The sequence below is a fragment of the Thunnus maccoyii genome, chromosome 2 (assembly GCF_910596095.1).
Source record: "Thunnus maccoyii chromosome 2, fThuMac1.1, whole genome shotgun sequence".
Taxonomy (NCBI): Eukaryota; Metazoa; Chordata; class Actinopteri; order Scombriformes; family Scombridae; genus Thunnus; species Thunnus maccoyii.
The window spans coordinates 10,960,408-10,988,119 of NC_056534.1; the positions used below are offsets into that span (position 1 = coordinate 10,960,408).

The window sequence follows — 27,712 nt, forward strand, 5'->3', positions numbered from 1 at the left end:
AATCTTTGTATGTGTGACAAATGAAAAGAGGAGCAACTGATAGAACTACATATTGATTCTATACAGGAGAGGAGAGGAGAGAAGAAGAGAGGAGAGGAGAGAGGAGAGGAGAGGAGAGGAGAGAAAGTCTCTGCTAGCAAAGAACATGGGGCTGTTTGATGCACGCTCACACAAACACACACTCACACACTCACATACAGACAGAATTCCTCAGGTCTAATTTTATTCAGTGTGATTTCCCAGGAGAACATCCACAAGAGCCAGAGCCTCAACCCCAACACTGACACTCTACTTGTGTGAGTGTATGTCTATGTGTACGTGTCTGCGTATGTTCTTTTTGTGTGAATGTGTGTGTGTGCATTCAACCACATCTCACTCTCTGATATAGAGCCTTTAACCAAACCTTTTCTCCTGTTTTCTCTTACTTATTCCACAGTAGGAATGGATTCTGCATTCTCACTGAGGTCTATAATGCAATTTGTAGCTGTTAAGCTCATTAACTGCAGTGACCGGCCCATTTTATCACATCTGTTTTACCCAGCACATGCTGATTAATAGACAGTGAAGGCATGCTTCCACTTGCCTATAGCGTCAGAGGGAGGAAAGAGCCTGGGAGGTTTGAGGGAATCTAAATCCACTAAGTTATTAACATTCAAAGTCAAATGAACTCTGTGGGCGGGTGTGAGAATGCAGCCAAGACCAATTAAGATAGCACATTAACATCTGAACATTTGTTGAGTTAAAAGTATTTGTTCATGTAGTATTTTTCCTCATTTACATATCCCATTTCAACGTACTATTTACATGTGAAATTACTGGCGATGACACAGGCCGATGGCTGCAGCAATTTGCCTCATGCTTTCATTTGTTCCAAACTGGGAGGTCTCAGGCTTGATTTCCTATTAAATCTTCACATGGAACTTTCATATCGAAAGAAACACAGAGGAAAGAAATGAAATATGCCAATAAGAACTCCGCCAACAGAGATTAGAGGACCTCAATTCATTTGGAATTCCCTTCAAAAAAGAATAAAATGTCCCTGTTCCCTCTGACTAGCTGGAGGGTGGTTGTACAATCTCATGCTAAGAGTTACAATATAGTCAGACACACACACAGGCATACAAATAGGCGTCTTCTCATTCTGACTGAAAAGCAACGTAGTTGAGATTTAATATAACATAAATTCAACATGCAACTTTCTGCTCTCTTTTAGTTTTACGTTTAATTAAACTGGACTAAATTGTTCTGGCTTTTAATTAAAGACAAACTCAATTGTAAAACAGTGCATGACTCTGTATGCTTGTGTGTGTATGTGTGTGTGTGTGTGTGTACGTGTGTGTTCATCCCCAGGCAGAAGAGGGAAATTAAAATACAGTAATCAACTACATCCTATTCCCTTCTCCTTCTGCATTCCTCCCTGTATCACTCATACCTCCTCAAAGAATGAAAAACAGCCACTGTGACTCTTTCTCTCAAATCCCATTTTCCATTCTCACTCAGATTACAATCTGTACATTTCTTTCTTCCAATTTTCTTTGCAATTCTCTTTCTCTAGTTGTCTCTATCGCACTCTCCTTCCCCCTAACTGCATGCAACTGTCCTGTCTTACCACCTCCCTCTCTTCCTCTCTGACTTCTTTGAACCAAAGCACCAAGCCAGATTGGTCTTTCATTAAGTGTCTGGCCCCAAGACTCATTTAATAAACACTCACGGGTGTCCTCACTGCAGGACCGACTGCTGAACACACACAAAAACACACGGGCATACATACAAGCGTGCCAAGAGCTAATTAGCACACACATGTCGCCGGCCAGAGGATGAGTGAGCAAGTCAGTGCATGAATGAGAGTGTGTTTTTTTTTTGTTGATATCTAAGTGCGTCTGTGTGTGTGTGTGTGTGTCAGATCTGGGGAGTGACTCTGCTGCCAACAGATCCCACCTTGGCCCTGTCTGCCCTCCTTCTCTCTCTCTGATAGGCAGCATGCCACTGTCTTAAACCACACTGCATCTAACGCAGAGATGCTCAGGGTGGAGGAGTGCGGCGGTAGGGCAGAAGGAGGGATACTCCACTGTAAATCGAGTCCAGACAGCAGGGTTTTTGGCAGCTTCATCTCCAAAGTGAGTGCCAGCCAGCCACCCACACATACAGCGCATGTATACACACACACACACACCTTCTCACACAGTTGGGAGCATTGACTGTTCGCTGCAGCAGTTTTAGCTGGATGTTTGCTTTGGTGTATAATTCAGTGGACATACTGTATGAATACGTCCTCTGTCATACACAGAGTTCATATCTGCTAAATGCCACATTGTGTGCGAGTGTGTGGATGTGTGTCTGTATAAATCATGTTTAAATGCTTTCCTAGCTGAGGATTTGGTTATTACAAACTTTACACTGGAACCGCATTGAGGTATTCAAATTTTTAAGCATTCCTGCGCTCAAAAATTGCCTGTCAGCTTGAGTTGTGGTGTGGTGTCCTCTATCCTAAAATAATTGGTAACTATAAAAGTCAGCAGTAGAGAGTGCATTGTTTTGAATGCGGAGGGAGGGGGAAGGCTTCTGCACCATATTCATCAATATATGCTAGGAAAGCTTTTTTTTTGGGCTTGTGTTTTGCACAACTGCAAACAAAGGCTGACATTAAAAACGCATAGTGAAGCAAACAACTATAAGCATGACCATAACAAAATATCCTTATTAGTAAAAGTATTATCTTTTGGTTTGGTTATTGTTGTTTTGAATGTGCATGTCTTTTCATTTTATTTGCCAGTGATGTATATAAAAAATCATTTTAGTTTTGAACCTTTAAATACAAAGATACATATATATTTTATTCTATGAGGATAAATGTGTAAGTCATCCATCAAGAACTGCATTTCTCTGATAGTTGAGCTTGGATGCTTCAACTGGTTTGACTGCACAATGACTCTAACTGAACAGATGTGAAGTTTTTTTTTTACTCCTTCAGAGGCTGACAGCTAGTTCCTGTTGTGATGCTTTGGGCTACATTTGGCACAAGGACAGGTTGGAAGTTTTAGATGGCAATATATTACCAGTCAAAAGTTTAGACACACTTTCTCATTCAAGGGAATGGGAAAGTGTGTCCAAACTTTTGACTGGTACTGTAGGCACCATTCATTGCTAATGTAACCGTACAAGCTGATGAAGGAGGATGAATAATCCTGATGAATGAAGAGAACTTAACTTTGCTGATTTCCTGCAACAGTTACACGTAGTTTTGGAAAATATGATAGATCTGTTTTTGTAATGGGATTAAAGACTCTAACTGAGTTAAGACTGAGAACTGGACCACTGCCAGTAGCTCTTGACATTCTGCTGCCGGTGGCTTGACAGTGACTGCTTTAGTGATTTTCCATGCATAGTTTAAATGAAGCTATTGTTAACACAGCCTGGGGTTGAAGATTTGTTTTACAGTATATTTGCTGAACATTCTTTAATCCTCTTGCTCAATTTTAAAAAAGCGCTGCCTCAAATATTATCTTTAAAAAAACATTTGTTTAAGTTTTTGATTGCTAAAAATGTGGGAGAGAAAGTCTACAAGTCAAATTAAGATTTAAAAACTTTGGTCAAATTATTATGTAATTTTTGCGGCTTGAACAGTAAGGCTTGTCCTGTGTGAAACTCAAGAGATAAATAATTTTAGAAATTATTTTTTCTCAAGTCTAATGAAAGGCTTTTTTTTTTTACTGCTACCATAGCAGTTCTGTAAGGCAGTAATGTCTTACAGCTTAACTGCCTTTAATGTGTTATTCTGTGTAAACAAGGTAGCCACACCACCAAAATGGAAAACAGATGATTGAAACCTGCTGTTACTCCCAAATTGATTGACAGGTCTTTTGAAACACAGCTTAATAATAAACAACAATTAAGTCATTAATGTTTTCTGATGCTGTCAAAATCTATTAATGTTTGTAACCACAGCAGTAAAAGTGGTTTACAGCTTCAAGTATGAACAGTTGCTGAACACAAAAAGTGCAAATTTTCTTTTTTAACTTATGAAACTCTTCAATAATGTACTCTATGTTGACATACTGTACCTACAGCTATGCATTTAAAGAATTAACAACTGGGACTGAGATCGGATATCATGTGCCACATGCTGCATTTGGTACCGCTGTATCAAGCAGAGTGCTATGACAGAGTCCCCACAATTAGATTGTCATTGGCATGCCTGCTGCAACACCCATTAAGATAAGATAAAACTTTATTGTCCGTTCACACGAAAATTTGTCTTGCAGCACATGCTCCGGCAATCATCAACATAAAAGAGCATCTGTGTGATTACCCTTCAGCAGTCATCAACATGACATGATACAATATATAAGCAACATCAGAGAAATCCTTCACCTGTCCGTCTTCATGCACACAAGACATATATACATACCCGCATCCTACATCCAGAATGTCAGATTATTGTGAGGAAAAAGTAAAGAGAGCGCAGCCTTGTGCGCTCTCTTTACTTTTTGTACCATGTACATAGCTACATACACCATTCACTTATGTGTGTGTGGGGAATCACAGTCCTTGTGTGTGTGGGTTTGGGGGAGGGGGGCTCCCCTATGCGCTCCTCTGTTGGTTGAGTGATGTTAAAGAGTGAGGAACAAAAGAGTGCTTGAACTCATAAGTACACTCAAGCACTTGTTCCAAACTTGTTCTAAATGAATCCCTCAAACACCTAAAACATAAAATGTATGCTACCTTTTATCTTGTAATCGACAAAAAGAAGAAAACAAAATACCCTCAAAAGAACTTTACATCTCTATAATAAACCCGTTGGAGCTGAACCAAATGAGAAGTAATAATGGAAGCAGGCTGCTGATGCATTCAAAATGTGCATCAACTATTTAAAGGGATGGGATTGTGTCTATCTCAATCTAAATCAAGGCCAAAACATTTTGGACCACATTATAATGATAACAGGGAAACATTGATGTTTATTAAAGTCACCTGTCGGGCAAATTCCTGAACCACTAAATCGGACCTATGTGATGCATAAAACCAGGACACACAGTACATGGCCGAAACATTGTATGTGGACACGCGAACAATACACCCATTACTGATTAGTGAACATGTCACTCCAAAGCATTAATAAGCTGCAGTCTCTACTCTTCTGGGAAGCTTTTCCACAAGGCTTTAAAGCTGGCAGCAGGGTTTTACTGCCATTCACCCAGAAGAGCATTAGTGAGGTCAGCCATTGATGTTGGGCGATAAGTCCTGGTTTCATGTTCGTCCCGAAGGTGTTGGATGGGGTTCAGATCAGGGCTCTGTGAAGACCAGTTCCACATCAAACAAGGAGAACTGTTTCTGTATGGACCTTTGTACACTGTGGCATAGTCATATGAAACAGGAAAAGTCTCTTTCCAAATTTGTTATTGAAAGTTAGAAGGACACTGTTGTCTAAAATATCAATGTGTGCTGCAGCACAAGAAAAACAGCTCATATCAAATGTACACAAAAGCATGTGGACCACATACTCTTGGTAATAAAGTATTCAACCCAGATCCCCTCACATGTCAAATCTGCATTTCAGCTTCTGTCGACAAGTTATTAATAACTCAAAACCCAATCTAAAGTTATTCTCCGTTCATGTCTTAGTTCTGCTTCGTGAATCCTGATGATTTTTTCATTCAGAGAAATACAGTCTGCATATGTGACTGCACATGAGACCAATAAATAGAGGGAGGAAGAGAGAAAAAAAAAGAAAGATGGTAGAGGTTACAACAGTAATGAACACTAATGTGTTTGTGAGAAATTTTAACAGCCCCTTCACTGACTCAGAAAACATTTCCCTACCTTGTGCCCTACACACTCTGCAGCTCTGTGACTTATAATTAACACGGTGCCTAAATCACAGGCTTGCTTCCTCAATCACCTTTACAGTTCCTTCAAACGGTCAAACAGACACAGAAAGAGAGACTTTTCTGTGGTCGCTCACCGGCTTGGCCAGTCGCCATTGCAAATAAGTCCTTCATAAAACACACACACGCACACACACAAGCAGAGGAAGTGCATGCCCGCACACACGGTTGAATATTCTTGTGCATACACAGCCTACGGCTTGCAGTCTGAAAGTAATTGGTGTGTGTCTATATGAGAGAGAGGGAGAGAGAGTAGAAATTAGGGAGGGCTGCCGGACAGACTACGTTTGTTTAATGTCCCCGGGCATGGCCTGAGGGACAGGCAGTGAGAAGTGGAAAGGCAACGATACAGGAAAGGAAAGCAAAGCGGGCCAAGGGTGAGATGGAGACAGGAAGAGAGGAGAGGAGAAGGGGATGAGGCTAGATGCTGAGTAAACAGAGGAGGGAGACTGTTCTCCCCACTCACTGTTTATTCAGCTACAGGAGGTCCATGACTCACTTCCTTTTTACCTCTGCTTTACTTACGTACGTCTGTGCGTCATGCAGGTGGTTATTCACATAAATATACACAGAAAATCATTTGCTTTTCATGGCACAAATATCTACCATTACAAGTAGTACGTTAAACCTACAGCACAAGACCACATTCTTCTAACAGGGAGGCTGGATGGATGGTGACAACTCCTTTTGTGTGACTGTGTGCGTGTGTTCGTGCTTGCAGCTGAGTGGCTGTTGTAGTCCCATTAGGTGGATGGATCTCTAGACGAATGGCTATTATCCTAATTAGCACTAATTATGTCTGCTTCCAATTAACCACACAACTGGCGGTGACGTCTCTCGCTGACTTTCCGTCTCACACTCTCTCTCCCTCTCTCTCTCTCTCTCTCTCTCAGCCGGAGATACACACCTTATCCTCAAACGCCGTCTCTCCCAGCTGCTCAGCTAAAGAGACAAGAGGTAATCTTCACACTCGAGAATAAACCGTAATTTTCTAATTCTGGTTCATATGACTGTGACCCTGCGATTCACATCCTTCTTTCATATCTCAGAATTCACTTTGTGGATTTGTCTGCAGACAAAAGCATTTGCTTAATCTTTATGTGATTCTATGGGTATTAAATGGTCAAGGTTTGCCACATAGGACAGTGTAATCAAAGCCATAAAGGTTTCTCAATCAGTCTCTGAACACAATGAAATACATGTTATGGTATCTGTAAATTAAGTTAATTTACCATGAAACCATTCATAGATAAAGTAACAAGATGGGAATGACTGTTTCTGGGTAATCCAGAGAATGAAATACTTGATAATTAAGGTACTTTACACACCGGATGCAAATATTTTATATATCAGCCATAAACTAGTGTGGTTACTAACTTGTAAAATTGCCCACAATACATTACAACCATTAATACAACCAGTGATTGAAAGAGATGCTGTAGCTAGATTGTATAGATACATTCTGTGATGACAAATTTCTACGGATTTACAGTATACTGTCATATCGCCAAACCCTAATTTTAAAATGTTGTCCTCTGTTTATCATTGGATGATACTGGCCACACGGCTGTGGCCTAAAAGCATATTAGAAACAGCTGACAGTTCTCTCACGTGCTGCTCTCCCAAGCTCCAGGACTCGCACTGATTGGACTATTTGCAACACCCCACACTGCTTATTTGGAAGGTCCTGGCTCCAAACGGAAAAGATGGTACTGACTATAAGCTGCAACTCTGGCCTTCAAAGCAGCTCAAATGCAAACCAGTGGGTGACATATACAGTCTATAGTGTAGATACGTGCATACAGTCATACTGAAAATGTAATTTAATGTTAACGTAGACAAATTGCTTAACGTAGCTTTAAAGGTCAGTAATAATAGTATGGAGTCCTGCTTTATTATAAACACCAAACCATGCAACCACACAGCATCTCCTGTAAAACAAGGGTTTTGAACTGATACAGTCTTGTCACTGTGGTGATAGGAAATCAATACAACGCAAAAAAAATGATTCAGCCTACAGGCAAAAACATTTTAATCTACATTATTCTGTAAGAAACATAACCATAACACACACACACATACTTGCTCTCATAGATATCTGAATGTGCACAAAGCCTGCAGCTACGTTGTCAGTCAATGCATCACTCACATTGACCTGTTTCTTCTACAAAAGCCATATAGCGTGACAGAGATTTTGCTGAAACTGGTCAAACACTTGCAACAACTAATTCAGGGCACAAGATTAAATTGAAATGACTTAATAAAAAGGGAAGGTACATATCGGCCGATACAGACCAGCATGTATGTGTGTGTTTTGGTTAGAATCACCCATGAATCTAACCCTGTGTAAACATCTCATTTTGATGTGCATTTAAATATATATATTTAAGTGTACTAAATGAAAAATGTACATCATGTGTGCACCTCTGCTAACCAAAGCTACGAAAATTCCTCTTTGTGCTTGCGTTTGAAATAGCAGGCGGAAATGCGAGCTCAATTTCATGCTAAAAAGGTACTAAAATTGTAGTGTGCCACCTGCTCTGCATAAACACAACCTCAGCTGCCTCACTTTGGCAAAGGCAGGTTTGTTTAGAGCTACAAAATTGCCCAAGAGGCGCAAGTGCAAAATGGACAGCTGACGTAAATGTCATTATAAATGCTGGTTCCGAAGCAGCACAGAATTAGAGGCCTTGTGAGTGTGTTTGTGTGTGTTGGAATGATGCGTATAAGCTCGTTTGTGTGTGTTTACTGTGTGTACAGTATGTGTACCTTTGTATTTGTGTGCATGTGTACAGATTGTGGTACGCTGTAATTATCTGCTGAGTGAAGGGGATAATGATGAATAGGAAACCTGTAGCGCGACCTATCAGGAAAAACTGAGAAAGAGAGAGAAGAAGAGAGAGAATAGAGATATGTACGATAAGAATAGATAGATAAGCCTTCAAACTGAAAACAGAGGACATCGGGTCACCATCTTAAATACTGTGGTTGCATTTATTTCTTGAGATAAGCCCCTAAGTCATAAACATATAACTCCCACGTGAATACATCAGCAGAGAGGTTAGAGCACAGAAAGGGAGAGTGTAATTTCCCAAGAGCAGGAAAAGGTAAAATTTAGTCTTTATTTGTCTGTGAGAGAAAAGAAACTGGTGACCTTCTGCTTATTGATCCAGCTCTCTGATCTCGAGGATGTCATCTTGTGGCTCGGATATTAACTACTCAATCAGCATTCTGTTCTTTTTGTCTTACTATCCTGAGGATGTTTGGCCTAGCAAATCCAAAGATATATCTGCACCGCGGAGCAGGGCGAACAAACATGGACACACATAATCTCTTGAGATAAGTGTGTTTGTGCTTCAAACTTATGTTGCATTTCCTACGTTCGTTGAATTATTTGTGTCATGGTCTCTTCAGTCTTGTTTCACCTGCCAGCCACTAACAAAGTGTCAAAACCAAACCTTCATCAGTCACTCCTCGCTGCACTGTGTAATCTCTCGCTCTCTCATTCCCTCCCTTTGCTTTCCCTCTCTCTGTGTTGTTGATAGGTTAAGAACTCTTTCCAGTGACGGATATGGGTGTGAGTGTAGGTGTGTGTGTGTATGGGGTCTGAGTGTGTAAATGTGTGGATGTGTGTACAATCTGGTCAGTGATGGATGTGTGTGTGGCAGGTAATTAAAAGTGTGATTAGTGGATAATTAAAAGAGGTCTCTGTCTTTAGAATATTTAACGACTTTAGACAGAGGACACGCACACACACACATGCACGCATAAGCTTGCAAGTGGGAGTGTGTTAGTTCAGGCTTTAATGGGGGAATAATGATTTCTGAAATGATATAGGATACAGGCAGGGAGACACGAGCGGAGAGAAAGAGAAGATGAAGAGAGGTGGAGAGAAAGAGGGAAAGTAGCAGATCAGATACAGACAAAAGACACAGCACCTTTCAGAGATAAACATCCATAGAATTAATCATCATCAGCATGAGCTACACAGACTGGACACACACACAACCACACACTTCTCTCCCTCTCTCTCTCTCTTTTCTGTCTGTCTGAGTGATCAGTTCAGACAGAAGCAGCTGCTCCCTGGCAGACAGGAATAGATGAGCAGAGAATCACTAAACCCAGATCCTGCAGGCTTACACACACTCGGGAACTCACAAACACACAGAGGTTAAAGAGTAATGGAATTGTACGTGTAAAGGAATTAGAGCTCAATTTACACCCAGTATTAAAATTAGATCACAGGCATTGTCTGTTAACAGGTATCTGAATTGAATCTTCTCTGCAGTGTGGCTTTTTTTTTTCTTTTTGCACATACTTTTTAAAGCACCTGAGTGGGTTTTTAGGTGAGCTAAAGGGCAAACCTAAAGGGCACGGGGTCGCTTGACTCCCGACAGAATAGCTCGTAATGTCAGTCGCCCAAATACAACCAATAGTTTTAGGTTAGAGATGCCATCTAGTGACCATAGTACTTATAGTAATAGTAATTATAATAGACCAGTAATAATAATATAGACCATAGTAGATGCCACAGGAGACCAGTGTCCCATTTCCAATCGTAAGTCGGGACAAAAAAAAAGCTTCTATGATCATCCCCTCACCTTAACCCTGTGGTTATTACTGTAGCCTTCTCAAGCAGGAAAAAAGTGTTGCACACGCTGGCTCAATATGTATTTCTCTTTTATTTTTATGACGTTTTGGCCCTCAGGCCCTCTTCAAGATCAACAATCATGATTGACAGATTGATCTTATTCCTGCTTTTGAATCTGCTTCCAGTGATCAGCACCTCACTACAACCCTTGGTGTGCCTTACTTTTCCGATATATATTATTGTAGCCATGACAACGTAGGTCGCCTAACTCTAAGGATGTAGTAACCCACATGTTTCTCTAACCTTAACAAAACAATCATTTTAACCCAAACCATCATCTTTTCCTAAACCTAACCAGACCTGAACCACAGTGTTGTCACATCTAAAAACATTTTTAACAATGATTTGTAACAGACAAACGATGTTCTAACAATTGCTGCCAGGTTAGAAAAGGCTCTGATGTGATGTTCTGGAGTGCACGTGGTCAAATGTTTGGTTGTTTAATTTGGAGGATTTGGAGGACTTGTAGGGCTGCCATTTGCTTTTCATTTGAGGCAGAACAGGTCATCTCTTGAAATGATTGGTGTTTAGTTTTTTTTGCCACAAACTAGAGTTTGCAGTGGCTGTAAATGTTACTACTGTACTGTGATCATGCCGGAGTGCCTCTATGAAGCTGAGTGGATGGCAAACTTCAAAACGAGTCATGATGGTTTTACACGGCGAGTCATGATGGGTTCACATCTACTGTAGATTACTCTGGCTGAGATCAAAATATGAGCTATCGTAAATTCAGTCACATTTCTATGGTAATGTGTGCCGTGTGTGTTTACACCTTGCATTAGCATATGTTTTTCCTAGTCCAGATAACCAGATACAGATGGCATTTTAATACCAGGGCCAGGGGTCTTAGTAAATGTAAATAGTGATCTAATAGGCCTTGTTACAGGACATAAAGTCTTAGTTTACAGCTACAGAAACACAAACTAGGATTAATAGTTGAGTATAATTCAATTACGTTAAAGGAAGATAAAATCATGGTAGTTAATAGTCACATATTTTGCAACAGCGATGCAATCATCTGTGTCGCACTCCTGCAGTTTAGGGAGCTTTTTGTTCCTTGCCCTCCTCCTTCTCATCCTCCTCCTCCTCCCTCTCCTGCTGCTTGTCTCCCTCCCTTGAGTGTATGAGGCAGAGTGAGCTTCTGTCATTTGGGAGAGTCATTAAATACAGCCTCAGAGTTAATATCTCCTCTACTTTCTACTTTAAAAAAAAAAAAAAAGTTTTCTTTTTACCTTAGTTGTTTGAGCGATGTGACTGGAAATATCAGCAAATTTGGAACGCGGTTACAAGGGACGCGAGTTAAGAACAGATGAGAGGAGTCTCATATTCACGTGATATATCCGCCAGACATTGAGGTTGTTATCTCAGCAAACAACAAATATATCTGACTGCGTGCTGGGGCCTGAAAATAATGGTGCTATCAACTCTAAAACATCTACCCAATACTGCATCGAGATAGGAACAGAAAATGTAATTGATTGGAAACATAATGTTTTTAGCTTGTGGCGTACATACAGGTCTACTTATAGCTCAGTCTTGGAAAACACATCAACAGTTTTAAACAAAGCTACAACAAATTGCTTTTGGCAGAATAAGCAATGAATATTCATAGTCCGACAGCAGGCCCTAAAGTGCTGTCTTCATAATGCAATTCTATCCCACTCCACCTTGACAATGAATAATATTATCAGAAAATGCAATGCAATTAAAGCAACCCCTTGGTCCCTGTCTCCCCTTGCCACATGTGTCGCTTCCCCCCCCCCCCCATGCAGTACAGTGATAACATTAAAAATTTAACAAGTCATCTGATTTCTTTACTGCAAAATTCATGCATAACAGTGTAGTGGTAGAGCAAGTCGCCTCTGGCCAATTTTTAGAAGCATAGCTAAAGTACGACCATTTATGAATCAAAAAAGATGCTGAAAAACTGATTCATGCCTTCACTTCAAGCTGACTTGATTACTGTAATGCACTTTTTACTGGCAACCTGAAAAAAAAAAAAAAAAAAAAAAAAACAACACTGAAAGACTTCAGCTCATTCAAAACTCTGCAGCTCGGCTATTAACCAGAACCGAGATGAGAGAACACATTAGTCCAGTTTTAGCTGCTCTGCATTGGCTTCCTGTAACATTTAGCATTAACTTTAAGGTCCTTCTATATACAAAGCCCTTAATGGGCTAGGACCATCTGCTGCTGGTTTATTGGAGCTTCCCAGCAACAGCAGAAAGAATATTGGAGATGCAGCCTTTGCCAATTACACCCCAAAACTATTAAAACTATACCTATAAATATCAGAGAAGCCAGCTTGCTAAATATTTTTAAAAGAAAGCTAAAAACTTCTTCACGTTAGCCTTTAACTAGCTACGACTTTCCTGATACATGATGCCTGAAATCCTTTTTTTTTTGCACTCTGCTTCACACTTATGCACTGCTGTGCTTCTTTTAAAAGGTTGTATTTCACTTGATTTTATACACTCTACGTATTCTATTTTAAACTTAGTTTTTATTTTATTTTGTTATTATTATTATTCAGTTGGTTTTATCTTCCATCTTATGTTATGCATTCTATGTTTTCTATTTTTCACTTTATTTTATCTTATTTTTATTTTTATGATCAAGTGGGTTTTATTTCCCATCTTATGTTACATTAATCTTTTTTTTAATATGTTTTTATGTCCATTTTATGTCTTTTTTCATGTGAAGCACTTGGTGCTAGGGTTGGGCCGATGGGCGATGCCATCGTCCATCTCCGTTGGCTGACAGTCATGCCCCCTTTGGCTTTTTTACTCATGTAGCTTTTATTGCGCTCGCAGTATCACAGTAACATAACAAGTGTAATTGTCAACTTGAGTACTTCACCTGGTTCACTGTCTCTCCTCAGCCCCATCCTTGCAGAAGCACAGAGAGCAGAGAAGAGGAGAGAAACTAGCGCAACCAGAAATGACAGCACAACGCAGTAGAGACTGTGTTTATTTATGCTGTTTACCTAATTTATGTGCACTTGTTTCATTTCAGCTACTGTGAGAGTCTCTACTGCGTTTTCCTGACATTTATGGTCGCGCTACTCTCCTCTGCTCTCTGTGGTTCAGCAAGGGCGGGGCTGAGCCCTCCGTGAGTGTGTGTGTGTGTGTGTGTGTGTGTGTGTGTGTGTGTGTGTGTGTGTATATGCCGCACACACAGCTGAGCAGAGAGAGACAGTGAACCAGGTGAAATACTCGGGCTGATGACAACTACACTTGTTAGGTTACTGTAAGTGCAATAAAAGCTTCACAAGTAAAGTAACCCAATGAGAGTAATTTGTTAAGTAATCTACGCAAAGGATGACATACCCTCTGCAATATTAGAGGAAATACAGTAATACTTAGTTAATTTGTGGACTGGTCTTCAGAGAAGTGTTTTTCATTTATTTTTGTTTACTTAGTTTATTTATGTGAAGTTAAATTTATAAAGTTATGAACTGAACCATTAAAAAATCAAGGTCTGAACTGAACGGTGGATTTGGAGAATCGTGACTACCCTACTGCTACACAAATTATTATTGTTATTATTAATCATTTTTAGCAACAACCAGCCTTTTGCAAGCCAATAAGTGTAGAGACATCAGACTTAAATTAGACATGAATGGAAGTAGGCATAAATGGTAAAGACCTGTTGGACTCATCATAATTCTGAGATTAGAAAATCTTTTCTCCAATTATTTACAGTGTTGATTACCCATGTAGAAAGATGATTAATAATCACCAACTGAATACATTAGCAAGTATGCACAGACATACTTAATACATTAATGCAAGAATACACACACAGAGACATGGTCAAGCTTTTAACAATTTAAATATTTTACTGAAAACAACACAAAATTTAGCAGATTATTCTATTGTCAGATTATCATAAACCTCCACACACAGTCCACATGACTCAGGCTGCATCGAGAGTCACATGGTTGTTCAAGCCTTTCCCAAGGTCAGCAGCAAGAGAGTAAGCAACTGACAAGAAAGTGGACAGAAATAAAAAAAAATAAAGATGAAATAAAAAAATATACAAGGTGGGGGTTCAGACACAGCCCTACGTTAAAATAATGTTGGATTGTTGGGGTCTTTAGGTACCAGTGAGATGATGGGATACGATCGAAGACATTGATCCATTGACCTGCCAACGTCATTGACAGGTGGGCCTAATTCAAATGAATGAGGGGGCTGATGAAGCATAGCGCTAGTTCAGATGGACCATTGAAGTTTTGCTTGCGTTATCAGATGGAATCAGCTTTTTCATTCATGCTTCACAATAACTAGCTTATTTATCAGTTATTAGGCAACCAACAGACTACTCATGTCCCATCATCATCATATTTTATCACTATTAAGGTCAGGTTATGCTCCATCAAAACTAGTTCATATGACGTGTTTTCCCGCCTTGTTGGAAATCAAAAGTTTTTAGAATTGTTCTGAATGGCTACGCTCCGAGGCACAGAGGAAAGTCGGTCGTCATAAAAGGGGGTGTCGGGTGGCTGGATGTGATATCATTTAAAAATGGGGATGGCAGTGCACATTTTTCTCTCATGTCTTTCATGGAACGCTCTCATTGTGTTGTAATCAGTTGTTCACATGACAGAGAAAAGTTAAAACCTCCACATAGCTGGCCAATCACGGCATGAAGTGGGTGAGAATGTTGGATTGTCTGTTTCAAACGGTTACAACGATGGGCAGACACAGCTTCCCCCCTAATCCGACGCCAGAGAGATGCTGGGGAAGAGGGTTTCTGTAGCTATTCCACTATCCAATAAGCTCTTCTGAAGAAGCATACTGGCAGCTTACCTTTGCTGACACGCTCATGCATGCTGCTGCTGATCCCTTCACCACCCAAACCTCCTTCTTATGCGCTGCATTTTTGATATTGTTGATCTGACTAATATTCAATCTTCAAGTATGTGTTTATTACATAGGGATTAGTTCTCTGAGTAGAATACTCATTGCTGCAGAACCTTTTCTGCCAAATCTAACAAGTCTCTGATTGAAGTGTACTTCAGATCATTAGGCCAACTGGTTAATTAGCATCACAGGTTAATAAGAATGATTTTTAAACATTAGCCTGGCTTCACAATCCAAAAAGTTGAAGCAAAAAGAAGCCAAATCAATTTCCACAGCATTGCCACAATGTTAAACGTTAAAAAAAAAAAACTATTCATCATTTCCCTTTAAAGAGCTATGGTGAGTTGAAGGTCGAGAGTGGAGGAATACCAGGATTACCATTTTCCCTTTGAACTGGGATCAACAACCTCTAATACTACCTGACAAGAAAGAAGGAGAAAAGGAGACAGGGCGAGGGTGAGAACAAAAAGCAAGAGAGAGAGACAAAGAAACAGACACATGTCCACTGAAATGAAGAGAGAGGTAAGATATCAAAGTGGAAATGGAAGAGTTTACAGTAGAGAATTTTCATTCTGTTATTTGCCGCCACATTAAGGGACCAAAAGAGCAATTCAATTATAGAGGGGGATGGAGAGAAGGGGAGGTAAAGAAGAAGGAGAGCAGGAGGTGAAGAGGAGGAGAGGTAAATTGGAAAATATCAAGTTCAGGCAGGCGTCAAAAAAGAATTCCTGCTGCTTTATGTCCTGTCTTTTATTTTCTTCACTAAAATTAATCAATGTAGAAATCTACTGTGAAATGCTAAATGCCAATTTTCCTCTCACATCACAGTGGTATACTTCAGAGATGCCATTAAAGGACTTTTAGCCAACGTCCTTAAATGACAGTCGAGACAAAAAAGCAATTAACTTTAACCCAACATCTTGTGCAGGTAGATTTTTGACTATGTACAGTAGGCATTTCCCACAAACCCTAATGACTACAATTAGTCAAGACAAGTCTTATTTGAGCTGTCAAAAAACAGACACGAATTATAATCATTCTTAAAAGAGACAGCAGTACGGTTCCAAAAAAGAAATTCAGACCAAACTCTCTCTATGAATCTAATATTTTATAGAAAGTTGTCTAACTAATACAGGACATTAATACACAGGCAGAAATTACCCTGCAAATGAAGACATACATGGGTATTTTTGCACAAAAAGTCAGACTGGTAATTTTAGCCTGTTTATCAAGTACATTGCCTTCTGTGAGAGAGGCTGTTTGAGTAGCTAATATAACATTAAAATAATGTAACTACTGCAAGACCACAGATGACAGCGTACTGCAAATCATGACAGCGTTTCTTTCTGTGATTTTTATGAGAAACAAAGTTACTTAAAGTGCTGTTAATTTTTTTGTAGAAAGTTTGATTTGGTTTTGGATTAAACGATCTAGTTTTCAGTTACATAGTCAGTAAAAAGAAAGATATGATGATAATTATAGATAATACATTATATAATGGAGGTCTAAATTAAGTAAAAGTCTGACAGTGATAATGCAGAAGACACTATTTTATATAATATCTAATTAATAATGATTAGAAGTTAAGTCCAGAAGTTAAATGCAGCAGTATCCAGGCAGCTGGAAACTATCATCCTCAACCTTTGAGGTAACTCAGACAGTACATGAACGGCAGCTGAACAGAATATAAACCTGGATACTGTTAATATCATGTAAACACAGATTCACATATGAATGACCAAGTCTCTCAATGTTCCATGTAAACATCATTATCAGATATGATCAAAACCAGGATGAGACTCAAAACCGTATTCACACTATAACACAGTTTATGAAATAAAACTAAATGGAAAGAAAACAAAGACAGATTCATGGAGGATTGTAAAATACAATATATGAGTAAGTAGAGAAAACTTTGGGCACATGGCTCTTGGCACAGCCATGTGTTTCAAAATCCTACATGTCTGGGATGTTTTTGTAACCCAAAAAGTAACTAAATCATATCATTGAGAAGAGAGTCACATACAGTATCTAAGCCTCTGGTGGCTCCAGAGATTAAGTTCCAGACACAATGGATTCAGATGAGCTTAAACTCTTTACTCCATATTCATCTCCTGCAACTTTTTTTCTTCTTCTTTTGTCTTCCTCTACCTCTCTCTCAGTCACTTTGATCCGCCCCTTTGGCTGCCGTGAGAAACAGAGTCATTATGAACCGCAGCCGTGTCCTTTCAAATGGCCGGTTGTGTTTTCAACATGTGGTGGGATTTAAGCCTACACATCCTTTGAGTCTCCCTCCAAATGATGCTCTTTTTCTCTTGATCTTTCTGTCTGTATAATACACACACATGTATACGTGCACACACACTCGCAGACGCGAACACACACAACATCTGCTCACAAAGTTCAGACAGCAAGAAAGTTCCTTCTGTTCAGAGTTCAGACCTCTGCCGTGTGTGTACGTGTGATAGAAAGTGGGAAATAATGAATCGCTCCCTCTGTTAAAGTGGTGTCTGACAAATGAAAATGAATGAACGTCGAGACACACGCACACAAACACACACACACACGCACCTCCGCAGCATATGGCTGCTTAGGCCAGGTCTATGAGGAGAAATATTTCCCACAAGGCCCAGTCCTGACACTGACCACCTGTGACATTAGGACTCACTGCACCACTCGACTCCCCAGCAACAAGAAACTGAAATATTCACTGTCCGCCCTGCCATGCTTCTGCATAGATCACTGCCTTTATTTGATCAGTCTGGGCTCCCTGCGTCCCTGATGGAAGAAGAAAGGAGAGCTCTAATTCTCCTCATCCTGGCTGTCCTCTTGAAGCTGCTGGCTATCAGAATCATTTCACGTCCATCTGCCACGGGCCTCAGAGCTAATTAAAAGCAGCAGTTCGCGCTTCACGACCCGGGCTGCAGGTCACAGCTGAAATATATATCACCATCAGCGGCGCTGAGGTGGCAGCACTGTCCCAAAGTTGTTTTGACGGCTGCTGGACAGCAGAGAAGAAAGCAGACTCAATATGTCTGAAGTTCAAAGCCCATGTGAAAAGGGAGGATGAAGCAAAGAAAAACATTTTGTTGTGGGGGGGGTAGGGGGGAGGGCAATTCAGAGAGATGGCAGAACAGCATGGAGATGGAGGGGGCAGGGAGTTAGGGCTTGATTAGATTAGAGCAGAGTGTGTGGGAAGTGACAGCTTGAAAGTTCTTTGCTGGCCAGTATTTTGAGGACTGGGGAATTTGGGAATATTCATAGACAGGCAGTGTGTGTGTGTGTGTGTGTGTGTGTGTGTGTGTGTTTGTGTGTGATAGTAAAGGGTAGACACAGTGAAGGTTCAAGATTATGTGTGTTGGATATGAAGAGTGGGGTTGAGGGCAGGCACATGGACATAAATTGCGAGCCGTGGGAGAGACAGAAAGACAGACAGTGAGATGGGGCCGGGGACTCTGGGAGTGATGCATATCGGATCAATAAACTTCATAAACGACATCATCAGTTCGGTCACCACGAAGACAGCCAACCGCCAGGCACCATCTGGCCTTGTCTCACCGGACCGCAGGAGCAGCCAGCGTAGCCTTGCGCACAAACACAAATGGATACACACACCGTTACACACACAGAGCTGTGCAAATATTCAGTGCGCTCGCTCTGACGCGCATGACTGCACACAGAGACGTTCAAGCCAGGTAGACGCAACTGAGATTGGTCTGGAGAGACAGACTGTGTGTGTGTGTGTGTTTGTTTGTGCGCATACGCCGCAGCAGTTAAAGGGATAGTTTGCATTTTTTGAAGTGGGGTTGTATGAGGTACTTATCCACAGTCAGTTTATTACCTGCAGTAGATTTGGGTTGGCACGCTCCCAGTTTGGAGAAGCAGACAGGAGTACTGGCACGCAAGCTAAGCAATGTATCGCTATGGACGGGGCCAACTGCAAAACGTATTCTAGCCACCTAGAAAAAAAGACCCACCTAAAAAAATCAATATCAGTTTAAGTCTACGCTATATTGGAATATTTTCACTGCTTTACCTTGCCGTCAGACAACCTTTTCCTTCGGCACTACATTCTCTCAACCGTAGAACTTCCGTATCCCTATGCATGCCGCGCACCGTATTACACCGCAGATCAGCTGTTTGGGTCAGAAAGTGCTGTTGCGGCATTCAGGAAGGAAGTTCTGTGACAGTTTATCCTGTAGCATGATAATAACCATGAAAGAGACAGAGAGCGAGAGAACGACAGCCAAACTGAGAGAACAAAGCAATATAAAGAATAATTTAGAGGCAGAAAAGTAGGAGTGAGAGACAGAGCAGGGAGGTGAGGAAGAAGAAGACATGTCTTGTAGAGACAGGAGGGGAACTGTGAAGAAAGGTGCAAATTAGTCTTTTCTATGAGGGTTCAAAGGAAGTGTTATGCATGAGTCTTCATCATAGTGTGTGTATGTGGGGTGCAAGCAAATCAGAATATTTCATTCCATGATACAAAGATAAAAGTTTCTATCCAGATTATATTAATACCTGAAAATGATGTAGTGAGATTCACTTCTTCCAGTTATATTACAGGTATGTATGTTTTTAGGCTTCTAGTTTTCCAAGAGCAGAAACAAAAATTAAGAGGATTATTTTACAATATCAATCAAATTACTCATATATCACAAACTATATCACCATAACCCGACATTACAACCAGCTGTCGTTTTTTTCTTGTTGCCATAGATACAGGTACTGGTGTGAAAACCTTGAATTTAGACAAACTCTCAGCTTCAAAGTTCCACACCAATCAGGTCTTCACGGCCCGAATAAACTGCCAACATCAGTTTACCCAAGTGTGTACCCACCCACATAATGGGGAAAAAAAGACATCAAATCATGTCAACCACAATCAGTGAGGATAAAAGGTCCCTCGGACACTCCTCCGTTTACTCTTTTTCTGGTTGATTTAAGTGGTGTGAATGAAGAGCGGAGGGCAGGCTATGTTTTCCATTTTCAACATCAATAAGATGACATGCTTGGATTGAAATTAAGATACCATGTATTTACATTTAACACAAATTACTGACTTAAGGGGACACTTTGGGATCGTTCAACCTATTTTCCCATCATTTTGTGTCTAAGTGACTAATGGGGACAACAATTTTTGAAATTAGTTAAGTATTGAGCTTTGTAATCCTATGTCATGTAATCCGACGGGGCAATAGTGTCCACTATAAGTGCTTGTTTTTGCCACTGACAGGCTCAGATTATAAGTGTCTGACAACATTATGGAAAGGACCCTGCAGAGAAATAAAACTTTTCGTTTGATCCAGCCTGTTTGTTAATGTGTCTAGCCAAGTCTTGCTCGAGGAGAAGTATCACACTTGAAATCTTGTGATAGTTGAGTTGTTACAGGAAGACAAAGGTGGAAACATGAGTGAGAATTAGAGAGAGGAGTGCTGGGAAGAGTTTGCTGTGTTGGAGTACAGAAAGCTTAGTGTTATTTAAAAAATTCTCAAAGTCAAGGCTGAAAATTTAGCTGATATTGACTCAACTCTTGCAAGATTTCAGAATGGGACTTCTCCTCCAGTGAGACTTGGTTAGTTACAATAACAAACAGACCGGATTAAGCGAAAGGTAGAAAAACTTTATTTCTCTGTAGGGTCCTTTCCATAATGTTGTCAGACACTTGCTGTCAGGTAGTGAGTTGAGCAGGTGGACCCGAATGCAGGAGACGGCGGGCAGGCAGGATCAGAAGCAGAATATTTAATAATAAACACTGAGGCACAGGAACAGGGAACACTAACCATAACCACTGACGACTCGACAGAGACTGAACTGAAAACTGACACAATACACGGGCAGATTGGGAGCTGATAAACTGGGGAAGACACTAGAAGCAGGGCTGGGCTAACAAGGGTGATGAGGAGGAGCACATGAACACAGGAGGAGTTAAGGACCACACAAGGGAAACACAGAGAAAACCGAATCCAGGCAACATAAGTGCAACACAGAAAACCCAAGAGAACAAAAACACAAAGAGTCCAAAAACAGACAAAGTCCAGGCAGGATGTGACACTTACAGTAACAATCCGAGCCTGTCAGTGGCAAAAACATTACATTGCAGCCCTCTCACTCGAAACTGTATCAATTTTTGTCTGATATTTGTAAATTATAATGAATATTTTTGAAGGAGCTGCAGAATTCAGACCCACCGCATGAATAACTCATTTGAAAAGAGAAACAACTGTTGGTAACCTCAAACTGAACCTGCCGTGCAGCACGTAACTGTAGTTATAAAACCTGAAAACGTAGTTATCAACTGTTAAAGGTTTTAGCAACTGTGCCATGTTCGACTGTGCTGCTGCTGTTTGTAAGAGGTGTGAAGAAACCAACATGTGAAACACTGACTGCTGAGTCTATTTCTTTCTGTTTCTCCCTCTTCCATTGAAGGAGGGGAGAGATTGTCATGGACGCTTTATAGAGTTAATTGAGGTGAACAAATGATTTATATCAAATTACTGGAGACGACACATCTCTCTCTCCCTGCATAAAATTAGTGGTCTAAACAAAACGCCTCATACATTGAATGTAAGGTCTTTGCTGTGTGAAATAGGAACCTCTGCTCCTTATTCCCAGGGTGTCACTAACATTGTATTTCATAGAGATATATTAATTTCTTATTACTTTAGTGGAGGCAGACAGTTAATCAGCTGGGACGAACTGTTTCTGAAATATATAGCTGAGGGAAATCCTGCATTTAATGATTATCTTAATAATAAAATGCATGGACTGTGTATTTTTTAGGCAGAAGGTTTATCAGTTTTTTTTGTCTTGACTTAATCAAGATAAAGAGCAAAAAGAAATGGAGCCAATGGAGCTACATTAGCTACATATACTGGCCTCAATACAGGCCACAGCGTCAACTGAGTCGTGACCAGAAGGCCGAACCTCTCAGCTGACTGCTCAGCTGAGTACACCTGCCAAAATGCTGACAGTGTTTTTAAATGCTCTGCTAACCTACTGCTGCAACTGTTGCATCAGCGCTTACTCTGCAATCTCTGCAGCTCCTCCAGTTGCACCTCAGTGTTCATTATCTTTATTTTATGCATTTACTGTCAATTGCAAGTGTTTTGCTCTATTGCTATACTCATGTGACAACTGATCCGTACGCCTCCCGTCGTTTTCGTTACAAGTTCTTGAATATGGGACTTCCAAAGCAGAACAGGAAAGGAAATTATTTCAAGTTGCGAATCGCTGCTTGTGTGTTGCAAATTAAATGAAACGGGGCCCCTGGCCTATTAGAAGTACTCAGTTGGCTCTAGCACCACTTGAGAGTGTTACGAAAGGATCCGGATGAGGTTTGTGGGGAAAAGGGCATCCGGGCTGCTGTTTATTCCCTGTTTTCATGCTGACTTGATAAAGATAAGAGGTCGTACATTTAATAGGTACACCAATGAGACAGAAAGTTTTTCTTTTAATTCACAACTGTAGCTTTAAGAATCTTTATTTTCCCATGATTTCAGTCAGATGGTTGTTTTTTGTCTGTGTTTTTAATTGCTAGTGGTAGTGGAGCTCTTTTGTGGTGAGTGACATTAAGGAGGAATGAGAGCAATACTCCCTTTTTGTTGCTAATTTTGATAGCTACTTTTTGTCACATTAATCTACAGTAAGTCTACTTATTTATATATAGTTAATAGTCTGTTGTCACAAAATAATCAGTAACAAGAACAAAAGACTCCCAGTTTTCTGTTTTACATGGACAGCAGCAGGGGGAGGCTAATGCAGTGTAGTGGTGATGCACTGACAGTAAACACTTTCAATGCAGGCGGTGTATTGCGCAGCTAAATAATTGCAATCCACTGTCATTAAGCCACACTCAAAAAAAGCCCCATTATGTTAACAGGACAGCCATTTTCTATGTTCATTCAAATAAAAAAGCAAAGTCAAACTTGATGTGAGCTGACGCCAAAAAAATAAAAATAAAAAGGAAAATAGCTTATGTAACTGGAGTCCACTTTCTCAAAAGCACTTTTAGAGGTGGTGACTGTCGGGAGGAAAAATGTTGCTGTCTGGACATTTACGTGTGGAGCAAGGCCACTGACAATTTCATTCAATAACACACAGGGGAGCAGTTAGTGCTCTTAATGGGAGGTTAGTTATCTCAGCATGTGAGAGCAGCCTAATAAAATCACTCGGGGTCTGTCTCTCAACATCTTTCACCGATGATATAATTCAAACAGGTACATATTCTAAAATAATTTGAGATACCGCGTGAATTTATAGCACATTATTCACAACAATTCTACACATCTCTGCTCTGTCTCAATAATTACATTATTAATACACTGTATGAACATTTTTCAAAATAACAACACTGACAGGATAGCTTTAGCGGCTGAGAAATAATATGCAAATTACAGGCAATTCAAAAGGAGCCAGACGTGATACTTAACACAGGACTGTGAAATACAGCCGACAAAACACATCCAGGGACCCTCATATCTCTGCTGTACAATTAATATAAAAGAGCATCTCCCCTGCACCTAGAATTACTTAATAACCTTGTAGATAAGACAAGTGAAAAAGATGTGATTCACAGAAAAATCCATTATATCTTTTCTTGATAATGTCCTAAGTCTGTTGTACACATGTCTAATGAAAAGGGTCAGTTATCTAAATGGCTTATTATTCATTACAATTGGTGTTCAAGGATTAAAAAGAACTTTTGTGCCTCTATAGCACTCTAATTAATATACCACTGAGGGATAAGAACTGTCAAATTAACATTTTATCTCAAGCAGTATTTTGTTGTACACACTTGTTACCAGTGTGTCTGCATAAATCACGATATAAACGCGAACGTGTGTTAGAGAGAGAAAGAGACGGACAGACAGTGAGTAAAAAAAAGACACCTACATTCGGTTGTTGGGGATGATCTTGTGTCCGTCTTTGTACCATGTGACAAGGGGTCTGGGGAAAGAAGAAAGGGGAGGCAGGCTGATGATGGCTGCTCGGCCCTGAGTCACCGTCTTCCTCTGCTCCTCAGTGGAGAAGTTCCCCAAAACTGGAGTGAGAGAGGGAAGAAAAGTGTGAGTATCAACACCGATGTATCAAATTACATCTACCCAGACAGAATATTAAAGTAAGCAATTAAAAGTATGTCTGCTGAAAGAAGGAACGATAACAGCCAGTCACACCAGAAAATATAACAGCAAAATTCACAACATAGTGACTAACTGAGGGCTGGTTGGTGAACTACTCTAGCTGAAAAACTAATTGCTAACACCAGCCAGCTGGAAAAATGCTAACGTTAGTCTGTCAAAAAAGCTTTTCAAATGTTTTTATTCTCCTCTGACATTCTGTTACATTTTGTTATCAGAATTGAGGTCTGTTATTTCATTTTTTAAAAAGAGTTATTAAAGGAGGTCAAAAGCTCTCCGACCTATCAAGCTTGCTAACTGTCAGTTAGACATGAGCCTCCTCTTGAGCGGTTTAGACATCAGTCGCACGCTACCTGGCTTTGGTGAACTGGCATTGCTACCATAAATGGACACAAACTCAATGATAGCAACATTTTAACTTCATTAGGGCTACAACTAATTGATTTGACTTGACTTGATTTATCGATTGCTCTGGCCATAAAAATGTCTAAAAATAGTAAAAATGTCCATTATAATGTCCCAGAGTCAAAGGTGACATCTTCATATAACTTCATTTTAACTGAATTTCTGAGGAAAGAGACGGAGAGAAAGAAAAGGAGAGAGAAAGAAATATAAAGCATTGTATTTAAGAGAAAGGCATCTTGTTTGTGTGGGTGAAGCTGCCTCTGGTTCAAGTTTCCTCATAAACAACATCCACAGTCATTTAAAAAAAATACTGTATTAGTGTGATTATAATGTTGTGTGTACACTTTATGCCAGTGTTTGTGTGTCTGTGTGTACTCACAGGCCACCTGCACCTCTGTTCTCCTGTGTATGACTGCGCCCATCCTGTTCCTCACCGTACACTGATACAGGCCAGCATCAGTCCTCTTCAGAGACGGGACAGACAACCTAAATACGGACAGACGCATAGAGACGACGGTCATGAGGGTGTGTTTTATCTCTGAGCTGTAAATACATTGTAAACAGGCCAAAAGCGGGCGACGTGAGCGATATTTGGAGACCGGCAGACAGAAGGGAAAGAAAGTGGAGGTCTGTTTATCCATATGTATGCGCTCTTGTGTAATTCCCTTTCATGACCTTGATCTGAGAATGGATTGGGCCTAAGGTTGTCAGAGTTCCCCAATAACAGAAGGGAAGGCGGAGCGGTGCATGTGTACAGTACGTATGTGTGTGCGTGTGTGCGTGTGTTCGTGCGTGTGAATGTTTTTGACTGCGTGCATGTTGGTTTTTTTTTTTCTGAGAGGGGTTGTTAATGGGGTTTTAATGGACTGTGCTTCTCTAATGGGAAGCTTGGCATGGGATCTAGGTTGGTGCCATGTTGTACAAACACACAAATGCATATACACACATGCATAGACACACACACGCACACACATACGCAGGCACTACAATACACACAAACTAGATAGACACAGTAAAACTGGACATCACTTTGGGGCTCATTATGAATACCAGGACAGCCAAGTATTTAACTCCCAGGCTGTCAGTGTATGATGCCAACATACACAAACCCACACACACACACACACACACACTTGAAAGATACACACGCAATTTCATTTGGATCAGGAATGACACATTACACAGCATCTCTCATCCTGAAACAGATTTTGATATTGGACACTTCCTAACGCTGCATCTCTCGCTCTGTTCCTGTGCCATTACATGTTTAATAGGCATGTGCGGTGGGGCTGTCACTGTATCTTTCATGTCCCGACAAATTTTTCTTTATATATCTCACTAAACACAAAGTTCAATGTTGACAGGTCCCAATCGATATAATATCTCAGTCAATTTCTCTGACACGGTCTCAGCTCTGCATGCAGAGCAAAATTCTCTGAATGATTCAGGACAAGAACAAGTTCAATCAGCTTTTCCAGTGAGAAAACTACAAATTGACCAAACTGTCCCTCCAGCTTCAATCTGAACACTGGATGAGCTACATGTATCTATGTTCGTGATGTGTGATGTGTGGCTGTGAGTTGGACAACATGTGTGAAATTAATCAGCCAATGATGTTGAATATAATGAAAATGCTGTATTATGTGGCTATTGCCCACATTACACTATCATAGCGTAGTGTTAGCACAGGCACAGCATCGAAGTCGTGCTTGCACATGCTCTCAACGTGGCATCAGCTGTTTCATTCATGCTTCACAACCTCTGGCTTGTTGGCCAGCTGTGTGATTATCAGCTGACTAGTCACGTCCAATCATATTTACACAGGTGTAAAGCGTGGCCATAATAACCTGACACTTATGTCACTGATATGCTCTTCCCAACGCTGTTCGCTGCCACAGTGCTCAGTATTGCTGATTTAACTAAGATTTAACATTTATGTAGGCTATATGTTTATTAGGATGGATTAGATCTCCCAGCGGAGAGCTGCCTTAAAGAGAAGAACAAAAAGAGAAGGACAGAATTTCCTTAACATGAATGTCTCTGATTCAAACGGTGTCAGAACTAATGTTGATGTTCTTTAGGTATCACTCTATAGTCAGTTGTACAATTGCAGATGGTCTCACATATACACACTCTCAGACATACAGCACCCTGCCAATTCAGCATAGCCGTGGCCTCAACAAACTAAACTAGCCAGAACGCTGAGAGCAGTCCAGTGCTACACAACGCCTCCTGGCTCGAACAACGACTGCCTACAAAATGCTGGCTCAACCTCTCCCTCCCTCAGTGTGTATGCGTTCCCAAGTTTCCCTCTATTTCTGAATGATGTGAAAAACAATTTTGTTTCACAGCTGCAGTTTTGCCGAGAGGGATTGCTTAGCTCTTACCAACCAACACACACAGGGACAGAGGGAGAGGGGCAAACGAAGAGACGAAGAGCGGCACACAGAGAGAGAAAAGGAGGGGTAGAAGCTCAGACATATTGATTGGTTCTTCTCTTCTTTCTCCAGACCATATACATATTTATAGTGCTAATGTAATTATTAATCTCACTTTGGCTCCACTGTCTAAATGTTCTGACCTTTTCTAAACACACTCCATCACTAACGGGCACAGCTCTTAGCTGCAGCTGTTTTTCCATGCTACAGGCATGACTGAACACAAATGAGGGATGGGAACAAGGAAAAGGGAAAAGGAGAGGAAGGATAGGACAAATAGACAGACATACATACACTGACAGACAACAGAGAGGTACATGACAGA

The 27,712-nt window shown here is 40.5% G+C and overlaps 1 protein-coding gene across 2 annotated transcripts in view; it reads right to left on the minus strand.

Moving 5' to 3' along the window:
• LOC121887175 (protein sidekick-1-like) overlaps positions 1-27,712 on the minus strand; it is a 248,567-nt gene that overhangs the window by 118,467 nt on the left and 102,388 nt on the right. For both annotated transcript variants that reach the window (XM_042397800.1, XM_042397809.1), the window contains exons 4-5: positions 25,329-25,435; positions 24,300-24,447 (exon numbers count right to left, since the gene is read on the minus strand). In XM_042397800.1, coding sequence (XP_042253734.1) covers positions 24,300-24,447; positions 25,329-25,435 — 255 coding nt within the window. The remainder of the gene's footprint in view (positions 1-24,299; positions 24,448-25,328; positions 25,436-27,712) is intronic.